Source organism: Fundulus heteroclitus, chromosome 12, assembly GCF_011125445.2.
Source record: "Fundulus heteroclitus isolate FHET01 chromosome 12, MU-UCD_Fhet_4.1, whole genome shotgun sequence".
Classification (NCBI taxonomy): Eukaryota; Metazoa; Chordata; class Actinopteri; order Cyprinodontiformes; family Fundulidae; genus Fundulus; species Fundulus heteroclitus.
In genome coordinates, this window is record NC_046372.1 from 26,780,662 (window position 1) to 26,793,289 (window position 12,628).

The 12,628-nt window shown below is 40.4% G+C and overlaps 1 protein-coding gene across 3 annotated transcripts in view; it reads right to left on the reverse strand.

Annotated features, from left to right (window-relative positions):
* Positions 1–3,844: 3,844 nt before the first annotated feature.
* Positions 3,845–12,628, reverse strand: part of adamts3 (ADAM metallopeptidase with thrombospondin type 1 motif, 3) — a 230,747-nt gene continuing 221,963 nt past the window's right edge. For all 3 annotated transcript variants that reach the window (XM_036144383.1, XM_036144382.1, XM_036144381.1), the window contains 2 exons: positions 8,263–8,380; positions 3,845–6,140 (listed from right to left, as the gene is read on the reverse strand). In XM_036144383.1, coding sequence (XP_036000276.1) covers positions 5,689–6,140; positions 8,263–8,380 — 570 coding nt within the window. In that variant the 3' untranslated portion in view covers positions 3,845–5,688. The remainder of the gene's footprint in view (positions 6,141–8,262; positions 8,381–12,628) is intronic.

Genomic DNA, 12,628 nt, shown 5'->3' on the forward strand with positions numbered 1-12,628 from the left:
CCAAAAGGAAAAGTCCCGCCTCATGCGAGCCACATCTCTGACGGACCCAACGAATACGCCGCCGCTACACAGTCAACGCCGCTGCAACTCAAATGTCACGGCAACGACCCGTTTACTTAATCTACCGCCACCCTGTGTTGCCTTCAGTGACGAAGATTCCCTCGCCTCTGCATGCTGTATGCTTGAAACTGACTAAGTCTGTGAATATTTATCACACCACTTGGGGGGGGGGGGGGGGCACCCAAAGAACTTCATTCCCAGCAGGTAAACTGACAATTAAATATGAAATAAAGAAAACTATGTGTGATGTCAAGGTAAAAGTAATTCACCCCGTCCTAACAAGAGCAAACACTGAATTATATACTCTTGATTCTAAAGCACGATTGAGAACAGCGTCCAACAGCAGCACACGTACACCAAAGTAACGCAGGGCTCAATGTTTCACTATATCTCCTTCATTTGGCTAGGTTTAGCCCTACGCCACGTGCAGTTTTAAATACAGCTGCATGCAAACAGGATAGTGTCTTTTTTACGACAACGTTCTGACATCAAAACAGAGTCTGAGGAAGTATATCGGGTGATTGCACACGAGTAAGCAACACATCCTAATTTACGTCCCTGTCAGGGTTCATTCAAACCGGCAAAAAGTAGAATAACACTGGGATCCTAGGGAGAGTAAAAAAAAAGGGTTACGGTATTCTAAAAACAGATGAACTATGGTTGGTTATTGCAAAGATACTCGCTAATCTAGTAAGATAGTTACTTTTTAATATGTTTAAAAATGCAGCCGCTTGGATATTTTGGATATATTACAGATGGTCTTTATGCTTTGTGGCTTAAAGATCATCTTATCCGTATAAAATAAAACGGATAAGACATAAACTCACTGGCTAGTTCATCAGGTACACCTGTTTAGCAGCCTCTTAACTCAGATTATGAATCAGCCAAGATAATTGCAGCAGCTCAATGCATTTAGATGTCTAGGTGTGGTGAAAACGGCTTGCTGAAGTTTAAACTAAGCAGCAGAAAAGGGAAAAAGGGGATTTTAGCTTGGCATGGTTGTTGGCGTCAGGTTGGCTGGTCTAAGTGTTTCAGTAACAGAAGAGCCAGTGGGAATTATTTGCACAACCATCTGTCAGATTTACAGAAAACTGGCGAGTGGCAATTTTGTGGAAGAAAATGCCTTGCTAATTTCAGAAAAGAACAGGTAGACTGGTTGGACAGGTTACAAAAGGGAACAGCAGCTCAAAGAAATCTACTTGTAACCACAAAGGTAGGTGGACTACCATTTGAGTCCCGTCAGATAAGAAAGAAAACCACGTTTTTAATTCATATCAGCTCATTTAAAGCCAGCAGGGTGTACCTAATAAAGTAGCCTGAGAGCGGGCTTCACATGATTCCCTTCTTTAACATTTCAAGCCTTACTGAGCAACAATATTCACAATATCTATCTATCTATCTATCTATCTATCTATCTATCTATCTATCTATCTATCTATCTATCTATCTATCTATCTATCTATCTATTCAATTCAATTCAATTCAATTTTATTTATATAGCGCCAAATCATGAAACATGTCATCTCAAGGCACTTTACAAAGTCAAGTTCAATCATATTATACAGATTGGGTCAGATTATACAGATTGGTCAAAAATGTCCTATATAAGGAAACCAGTTGATTGCATCAAAGTCCCGACAAGCAGCAGTCACTCCTGGGAAACCGTAGAGCCACAGGGAGAGTCGTCTGCATTGTACATGGCTTTGCTGCAATCCCTCATACTGAGCAAGCATGAAGCGACAGTGGGAAGAAAAACCACCCATTAACGGGAAGGAAAAACCTCCGGCAGAACCGGGCTCAGTATGAACGGTCATCTGCCTCGACCGACTGGGGTTACAGAAGACAGAACAGAGACACAACAAGACAGACAAACAAGCACAGAAGCACACATTGATCTAGTAATCTGTTCTACATTAGATGGTAGTAGCGGGTGATCTGTCTCCCCTGGATGATGTCACAGTTAACAGAACGCCAGACCAGGTGTACCTACTATGAAGAAAAAGAGAGAGAGCAAAAAGTTAAAAGCTGAAATGACGACAGTCATTTCAATGTAATACAATGCAAAACTGGAGAACAGTAGACTGAAGAACAGTAGAAATCAGTAGAGTGAGAAAATTAGACCCTGATGTCCTCCAGCAGCCTAGGCCTATCACAGCACAACTATAGAGATAGCTCAGGATATGAGCCACTCTAACTATAAGCTTTGTCAAAAAGGAAAGTTTTAACATTAGTCTTAAAAATAGATAGGGTGTCTGCCTCACGGACCAAAACTGGGAGTTGGTTCCACAGGAGAGGAGCCTGATAGCTAAAGGATCTGCCTCCCATTCTACTTTTAGAGACTCTAGGAACCAGCAGCAGACCTGCAGTCTGAGAGCGAAGTGCTCTGTTAGGAACATACGGGGTAATCAGAGCTCTGATATATGGTGGAGCTTGATTATTAAGGGCTTTATACGTTAGAAGGAGAATTTTAAATTCTATTCTTGATTTAACAGGAAGCCAATGAAGGGAAGCTAAAATTGGAGAAATATGATCCCTCTTGTTGATTTTCATCAGAACTCTTGCCGCAGCATTTTGAATCAGCTGAAGACTTCGAACTGCATTTTGTGGACTTCCTGATAGTAAAGAATTACAATAGTCCAGCCTTGAAGTAACAAATGCATGGACTAGTTTTTCAGCATCACTCCTGGACAGAATGTTTCTAATTTTGGCGATATTCCGGAGGTGAAAAAAGGAAACTCTGGAAACCTGTTTAATATGGGATTTAAATGACATGTCTTGGTCGAAAACAACACCAAGATTTTTAACTTTATTACCAGAGGCCAAGTTAATGCCATCCAGATTAAGGGATTGATTAAGAACTTTATTTTTTGAAGACTCTGGCCCAAAGATTACAACTTCTGTCTTGTCAGAATTTAAATGCAGGAAATTTAAAGTCATCCAGCTTTTGATGTCATCAAGACATGACTGCAGTCGAAGTAACTGATTGGATTCATCAGGATTTATGGATAAATATAGCTGAGTGTCATCAGCATAACAGTGGAAATTAATCCCATGCTGTCTGATAATTTTGCCAATCGGAAGCATATATATAGTAAATAGAATTGGTCCAAGGACTGAACCCTGTGGTACTCCACAAGTGACCCTAGAGTTTGAGGAAGATTTATTATTAACATGAACAAACTGGAATCTGTCCGACAGATAAGATTTAAACCAGCCTAATGCTTTTCCCTTAATCCCTACAGTATGCTCAAGTCTTTGTAGGAGAATATTGTGATCAACTGTATCAAATGCAGCACTGAGATCTAACAGGACAAGTATAGACACAAGTCCATTATCTGAGGCCATGAGAATATCATTAGTGACCTTCACCAGAGCTGTTTCAGTGCTATGATGAGCTCTGAAGCCTGACTGAAACTCCTCAAGTAGGTCATTACTTTGTAAATGTTCACATAGTTGATTAGCAACTACTTTCTCAAGAATTTTAGATAAGAAAAGAAGATTAGATATAGGTCTGTAATTTACTAACTCATCTTGATCAAGAGATGGTTTCTTAAGTAAAGGTTTAATAACAGCTACTTTAAAAACCTGTGGTACATATCCATTTACCAAGGATACATTAATCATGTCTAAAATAGGACCACTGATCAGAGGGAATACCTCCTTAAACAACTTGGTTGGGATTGGGTCTAACATACAGGTAGAAGGTTTAGATGAAGCTAAAATTTTAGATAGCTCAGAAAGCTCTACTGCTTTTAAACAGTTCAGACACTGCGCAGGTTCTATCTATCTATCTATCTATCTATCTATCTATCTGTGTATAATAAACATAACTCCCACTGCTTTTGACAGACTCTGTAGATTGGAAGCAAATCTTCGTACAGAAAAGCTTTTTTTTGTATGCATAAATAATAGCAATATATTGCATATAAGCTTTTGAAAGCGAAACCATAGACAGATTCCTTGTTTGCACAAACCTGGCATATAAAGCGGAATCCGATGTTAAGATTTAACTTTTGGACAGAGCCGGACGCTGTACAGAAAGTTCAGCCATAACCTTCTCTGCTTATTTTTGGTTACAGTAAATAACACAGGGTACCGCCATCATGAGAAAACAGAACAAAAAATATTATAAGAACCAGAATGTATGTACATTTGTGATTATTTGAACATAATTAAATTCCTGATTCTACTAATGTTGATGGTCCCTACTTCTGCCAGAATTAACGTTACAAAGTTTTCTTAATCTCACCGGGTAATACTGATGAAATGCGCGGTATTTATGGAGGCCTTAGAGAAACTGCAAGGCACCGCTTCTCAAAAAACTGAATACAAATAAATCGATACACATTAAAACTATTTCCTAATGGGTTAAAATTACACCTTTCAGGCCACTTTTGATTTGAACTTGAATTATTTTTGATAAATTCGGAGTGATGTCAAAAGCACAGACAAGTTTCTAAATAGCTTCTGTTCTTGGCAGGAAAAACGGCAGTTCAAGGAAATGTTTAATATCACTTCACGTCTTTTTGAACCACTGAGGCGTTTTAGAAAGAACCTCAGCAAGCAAAATGTCCATCTGAAGCTAAATGAATTATAAAAGCAGCACCACCATGACTACTATAATAAAAACACTTTTCTGTGTTATAGCCTTACAACTGCAGCAGGAAATCTGCACCTCGCAGATTTCATCAGCTCAGACGTCTGCAGCTATTTTCTCCTTCATCTATGAAGCGTCTGATTGAGGAGTTACTGGGAACCTTTAAGCGCACACTGGGCAATTTATTTCTACCAGCACTGGAAAACAAGTTGGCAGATCTGTGTGATTTGTTGCTGCAGCAGAACCAAGGAAACAAGAAAAATAAAAACCAAACAGAGAAAAAACAACAACCTAGCAAAGAAATGAAACTGCGTTCCTGTGTTAATGCGCTAATTATTCAGATAAAAGCTACAAACAGCAGATGGGGACATAAAAAACGAAAAGACTTCCAAAACGTTTTGGCACTGCTTAATATTAGTTGTGGGTTATCTTTCGTCGTTAGGCTGCTGAAAGGTCTGATGGAGAACCTGACAGAACGAATGACTTAAGCTCGCTGATCCAAACTTATTTATGACCAGAGATCCTCTTACAATCGTCTTAAAACATAAAGATCGGTCTTCTCAGGGCCTCATCTCCTTCATGACAGGAGCAGAAAAACTAACCAATCACAACGCAGGTTTTAATTGCTTGAGGTGACCACAAAGAAGACATTATTTGAAAATTCAAGGCTGGGTTTTTCATTAAAGCAGCAACTTCTTAGTAAAATAAAAACTATTAATGTTGGACTCAGACTAACACACAGAGAACTCCTTTTGGCTACTTTGGATTAAACCATAATTATGTTTATCATGTTTATTTCAGCTGTTTCGGTTCAAAGTCTAGGGAAGCTATACCAGTAAAATGTCAGGGTGATATTTAAAGTCCATTTCAGGGACAAAATGGGGGGGGGGCACTGATTTCAATAAAAACAAAGTGAACCAGCACTTTTCTTGTCAGCTTCCTACTACGCGTCTCTCCAGCTATGGTGCATTTGGTGTGTGTGAGAAAAATCTACCGTCCATGAAGAGTCCTAAAGGCAACAAGCTTCACTTTCATCTCTCAACCTTAGAATAGGATGTGGGCCGCCGGCCGCCAGCTGAGCCGCCAGCATGCTGACCCTCTGGCTCTTTGGGGAACGCAGCACTACGCTTTAAATCTCGTGGAACCCTCCTTGGTGCTGCTGAAATCTTTGGCTGGGCTTTGCGTGGGGGAGCTGGGGTTGCCACGCGTCCAGCAGCGCCGCCCTGCGCCGCCGATGCTTTTCCCGAGCTTGGTTTGCCGCCGCCGCCGGTGGCGTTGGCGTTGGCCATCAACGTCTCCAGCAGCTGCGAGGCCGAGCCGAAGCGGACGTGTTCCTCCGTCTCAGCCTCTGAGAAGAGAGAGGAACTTCCACCGCGCTTACTGCACGACTCACAGCACAGCTTGTTGTAGCCCGGGATGGAGCAGTACCTCGCCAACACCTCCATTTGGCAGAAGATGGATTTGTCCCCGCTGCACGGCTCATCTGAAAGTCAAAGAGAAGGAAGACTAAGAGGACCGGGGCAGGAAATGCATGATGGAGCAACGAGCTGGTGCTTTTGTTCAGAGGCTCAGAGCTCTGTCAGCGGTGATGCTCAAATCTTTAGCTGCACTTTCACAACATGGGAACTCTGCGGCGATGAGAACCGTGACTGGATTCCTTTTTAAAAATGAACCCTGAAAAGGCTCCGGTTCACGCTGTCACTCATTATTCACACATCACAGTCACAGAGGTGGGCTTTTGTATTTTTAAAATATAAGTATGTGCCGATGTTTGAAACCACTTAGGAAGCATTACATCTGCTCCAGAGCAGCTATCAGAATAACGGAACCATATTCAGACCTGCTAATGCGGTAGAAGAAGGGATTTAGCAGCAATTTCTTCCTGTGCTGCTAATGTATTAATGCACCATAGAAAGACTATAATATGCATAATTTAACAGCAGAAACAGCACTTTAAAAAGTTTGAATGTAAAAGAAAATAAGCCAAACACAAATTATTATTAAATGTGGGTTTTTTCCTCCACTATATGACAGTATAAATCAGTGGTTTTTATTAACTCCTAACCAATCCTAATATTAAGGCCATATTTTTCATCTCCGTTTTTCCTGCAAGCCTTTCCCAAATGCGAAACGAGGAAAGGAATTTAAATCACTATAAGTAAAACAACATATATATATATATATATATATATATATATATATATATATATATATATATATATATATTGACTGAAATAAATGTGGTATTTAAAAACAAACTTTCTCAATATGAAAAGATTTCTTTTAGAAATTAAAAAGTGATTTTTTCCCCTGCTTTCCCTGTCTCAAAAGACATACAGCCCTCTGCAGTCATAATCTCTCTCTAAAACTTTATCCACTTAGAAAGAAAATCTTCATATTGAATCAAATTTAAACATTTTGCTGTGCAGGTAGTGACAGAGCCAAGGTCCCGGTTGGCTCTGTCTAATGGGGTTCTTATTTTATGTGCTCTAAACTTTGATTTTAGCCGGAGGTTGGTTTAGTTTTGCTGTAGCTCTTGACATAGCAGTGTCTTTAATAATTAATTGAATTTAATTTAGGTCTCCAGGCACTATAATCCGGGATATTTGTTTCTGTTTCCAATGGAAAATAAAGATAAGCTCTTAGATGTATAGATGATGCCGTTGAAAGCAGTTAAATATACACTTTAAAACACACATTTGACCTTTTCTGTAACTATCTGACATCAAATCAGGCAAAACCTTTCCCTCAGTTAGGATTACCAAAATTAGTTCTGGTTGCTAAAAGCCAGAATGTTGCTTAACCATCTTTAAATTGTCCGTGCATTGATATCACTCCTCCTAAAAACCTAGATGATGATGTCATTGCTTTTTAAGCTTCTGATTGATCGAGTTCATTGGAGGAACACCAGTGGATGCGCTTTAAGCCAACACCAAGATAAAAAACAAACACTTGACTCTTCTATAAATTGGATGCTTTGCACATGCATCCTGTAGGTTCTGGGTTCAACTCCCACTGACTGCTACTCTGGCTCCCTGAGCAAGACCCTTAGTCCCAGAATGCTCCCCGGGAAGCGTCCATTTTGGGTTCAAATATTTGTACCCAGTAATGGGTAACCTGAACCAGTAATGAACAGATTGGGGATCACTGTTGCTCAATGAATGGATCACAAAGAAACGTCAGAACCTGGTTGGTCTGCATAGAATCCTGATCTCAACTAAAGACTAATGATCTGGATCCTCTCATTAATTATTTCCAGATGAACTGAGTCAGCCGAGGCTAAACACATCTAGAAACAAATCGGTATTTTAAACGGCTCTTCCAAAGGAACCGATTCACCAGACCTGGCTCCCTTCAGAAAGCCACAAATCTCATCTCCATTTATCACGCTGCAGATTAAATGTACAGTGCCATCCTCCTGTCTGCTACTTTATTTCCCTCTAGCCTGTAAACTGCCGTGACTGAGCCAGTGTGTTGGAAAGCAATTAAAAACGTGACGGCATGTAGTTGAAATAGCGATACTACTTTTACATCTGAAGGGAGCGTTAACTTGCACTGTTACCAGCTGCATTTTCAGGATAAGCAACCTAACAGTGCATACTTACCGTAGCAGGGTCTGGGTCTGCATGGCCTCGCCACCTCAGGTTTATCCCCGTAACACTGATCTCCGATCCGGCAGGTGACCTGTCGCCTCTCCGTGCCCTCGCCGCACGTCACGGAGCACTGGGGAAGGAGAGGAGCAGAGAATCAGGCTGACGGCAGAGCAGAAATTAGCGGGGAAAGGTCTCGCAGGCGTCTCAAATCTGCGGGTAATTGGCCCGGATAACAAGCTGACTCCAAGTTGCACATCCACCTGGAAGCCAGACGGCCCAAAACATTGTTTTTACCTCCATCCCCCTGTGATAGGGCGATTTATGTGAGACTGCACGGTGGAGTCTGCAGGGAATAGAATCAATCAGTTACCGGCGAAACATTTCATCTGCTGGGTAACTGGAAGCTGTGAGACTTTTGATTTTTACTTTATGATGCAACTTTCTATTGACCGAATTGATTTCATGAACTTCCTGAAAGTTTTTTTTTTTTTTTTTTAAGGAAGAGTATGGCAGTGCAGGTGGGGAGTTAATATGTTCAATATCAACATTTCTTTCATTACATGTTAAACTGTACTATTAAATTACTATTACTATATTGAATAACATTTTGCACATATCGATGTCCCTAATGAACAGTTTAACTTACATTTTTGTTTAATGGTAAGATTAATTTCTTTTTCAAACTAGTTCCATTTCTTCTGATCAGTTGTGGATTATTGAAACATTAACTATGATATCTAGGTTCAGTTTGATCACACATAACAATTCTCATTTCAATTTGCTGGTCGAAGTTTTGTGACTTCATCACTGAACATAATATTGATGTTTTGTTTCTAACTGAAACTTGGTTGGATGACAACAACGAAGCACCTGTACTAATTAAATCAGTGCCTCCTAACTATAAATTATTTAAGTGAAAACAGAAAGCATAAGAAGAGCGGAGGGGTTGCTACAATATTTCATGATTCACGGAACTGTAAGAGGGCTTTCCTTGGAAAATGTGCCTTTTTTTTTGGGGGGGGGGGGGGGGAGATAAAAGGCCATAAACAAACTCTGACACTGTGCTGGTGAAGATTTTCAGTCCTCCAGGTCATGATCATTCCAAACACACACTGAGAATGAGTCCAGGAGGACGGGCCTCCATGTCCTTAAAAACAGCAGCGCTCCACCTGCAGGTTGCTCATTGTGAGGCAACCAGAGTTGACAAAGACTCCTGGATAACTGGTTGCCTCTGATTTAAGCCTGTTTGCTGGTATTCTGTAGAACAACCTTATTTATCCCAAAATAACGGTAGTCTACCCTGTGATCTGTATATGACCATCGAATAAATACTTAAAGATGATATGATTAATACGGTTTAAAGGTGCATAATAACATTATTTTACTTTTTTTTTATTTATACATCAGTAGCTCACTCAAACAAAGTTTTTATGAAAGATTATCATGTCCTGCTGGTGTATTAGTTGTTATTTTGGTGTTTTATATTTTATATTTTATATTTTATATTTTACCGCCTATTCTCTTTAATTATCAATTTCCCTGTCCCAGCCTCGGTATTTATTTATTTTTTATTTATTTTTTAAATGTTTTTTGTTTTGATTCTGTTCCTGACATTCTGTTTTTTACCCTTCTGTACGGCGACCTTGAGTGTCTAGAAAGGCGCCTTTTAAATAAAATGTATTATTATTATTATTATTATTATTATTTTTGCTCAAATTTTTAATAACAGAGAAAGTACAACACTGCGCATGCGTAGCAGGGGTTAAAACAAGGAAGCAGCTAACGGCTATTAGCATCTCCAGGCGAAACAATGATGATTCAAAGAGGGAAAAGACTGGAATGTCTCTGGGAATCCAGTCTGAACGTTGGTGTTCACTGAAGCGGACGCTAAACCTGCCGAGCCTCAGATGTGACGCAGACGTGAGTAAATGTTCTGATATGAGGCTCTAAAAGTTGCTGTAGATCGTTTATTTAATTAACAACGTTGGACTTCAATCACGCTGAGCTGCTGTTTTACCGCGAGGCATTGCAGAGGATCAGGCTCGGTTTGGCATTATTTAATTTTGCTTTCTAAATTAAGCAAACCGCCGTTATGATAGTTCTGCAATACTGCCACTAGATGGCGCCACGTCTGCTTATATTTGTTAATCGCATTCAAGAGCAAATAAGGTTTCAAGATGTAGGCTTGGCGTATATAACCTTATTTTATCATGACCAAACGGCTTTTTTTATAAGCATATTATGTGACAATATAGCTTTAAAACATGTCACCCACACATTATCTATTTATATCATTATCTGGATTTAATTACCGCAGCACGCTGGTAAATTGCTGGATGCTCCTTTCAGTTTGGTGCTGGCTGGCTGGATCTCCAGCTGGTGTGGAGGAAAATATGAGCTAATGTGTGAAATACGGTTCCTCTAAGATGAAATGCAGAGTGCATTAGTCTAAATGCTGTTCATGAAAACATTAATGGTAAAAAGAAAATGTAAATGCACTTAAGGCGAGCAGGATCCCTTTGAATTATCTCTTCAGCACAAGAAAACCTTATCTGAGTAATGTTTAGCATTCATGCTGCAATCTTCTGCAATTAAGGCATCAGGAACAACAGCAGCACGCTGCCAAATAAACGTGTCTGACGACATGTGGACAGGCAGGGCGTCTCCTGGGGTGCAGCATCATGAGGGAAAAACAAAAAAAGCCAAACGCATTTAGACATTCTGCTTTATCTCCTCAGCGGTCACAACAGCAGATCCTCCATCCCACAATATCTTTTTCCTCTTCAGCTGTTACATCGACCACCTCCATGTCCTCCTTCACCACGTCCATGAATCCTGGCAGCTCCTAACTTTATGCCCCAACGGTTGCACTGATCTGATCCCCTGAACTTATGGGTCCCCCCTGCAAACCAGAAGTGGCTCAGAGCTGATCCCTGGACTCCAATTATAGCTCCTAGCTCCCCTCGTTGACCTTTCACGGGGTCAACAGTAGGAAGTCAATGGTGGGCAAATGAGCTGCAGACAACTGTGCCAAACTCAGACTTGCAGACTACTTGCTTTTATTCTGTTTTATTTTGCTATATTTTAATCATGTAAAGCACTTTGCATTATCCTTGTACTGAATTGTATATAAATAAATTTGTCTTGCCTTGCCTTCCTTACTGACTGCACTATACGACCGCTGACACACTTCTGCTGTGGCTAAAGAGTCTGTTCTCTATAAGGGTGTCCGGATGGAGCCACGGTGTTACCACATGGCTACATGGGATCCATCAGTGACGCTGACTGCACACCTCACCTCTGTCTCACCCTCTGCATACATGTCCTGTAGTATCCATTTCCTCTCTAGGAAACCTGTCATGCTTCTCTAGGTCCACTCTAACCGTGGATATGCAAGTGTCATGCTGCAGTAGAAGCCGATCGGCTAACCAGAGATAATTCACCAGAATTTATGTCACCTATTACAGGATGTTTGAGGAGAATGTGAAGAATTTAAGCTGACAGAATTTGACCCAGCAAAGTGACCAATAATGCTGCTAATGCTTCCTGAATAGAAATGTGTCAGGTTTTGGATTTAAAAAGGCCTGAGGATCTAGAGAGAACTGTAGTTCCCAGAACCAGGACGATGACCTCAGGGATCCACCACGCATGCAGAAACTCATTAAATCAGAAATGAAGGGTGGGGACAGACCATTAGGAGCTTTGAAAACAATTAAAGTTTAAAATCCCCTCTGAAATGGCCCAGCAGCCGGTGGAGGAGGTTTTGTGTTCGCGTCTTCAGGTGTCAGTTAAAAAATGTGCAGCTGCGTTTCAGACCAATTAAAGCCTGCAGAGGGACGACAGAGTTACACTAATCGATACTTCAGCTGATGAAAGTGTGTATAGCTTTCCCAAGATCAGCATGAACTTAAAAAAAAAAAAAAAAAAAGCTTAACTTCAGCTGAAAAAAAGGTGGTAAAAGCTTGATTTGACTACTGCATCGACCTGTTTGTTGAAACTAAAATCCTTATCCAAATTCACCCAGATTTCCTACAGTGTCACTAAATTTATAATTCAGAGCAATGATATCATTGGTGGAACTTACCAGCTGACAGTAAGTGTGAAAGCTCACCACACCGCTGGTATAGATGTGGAAAAAGGCTTAAAATGAACTCATTCTGACCTGCAGCAACATAATGTCAGCATGGAACCAAACGGCTGGACATAAAAAATAAATCCAACACCTTATTTAGGCACATTTATTCATAAGTGAAGGGTTTTAACAAAGTAAATGCTGCCATACATGTTTTACTTTGTTGAATGTTCTCGGCAAACGGGACTGTCCTGAGTTTTCTTCTGTTGCATTTCACTAGACGTTTTCAGTCTGATGAACTTATTA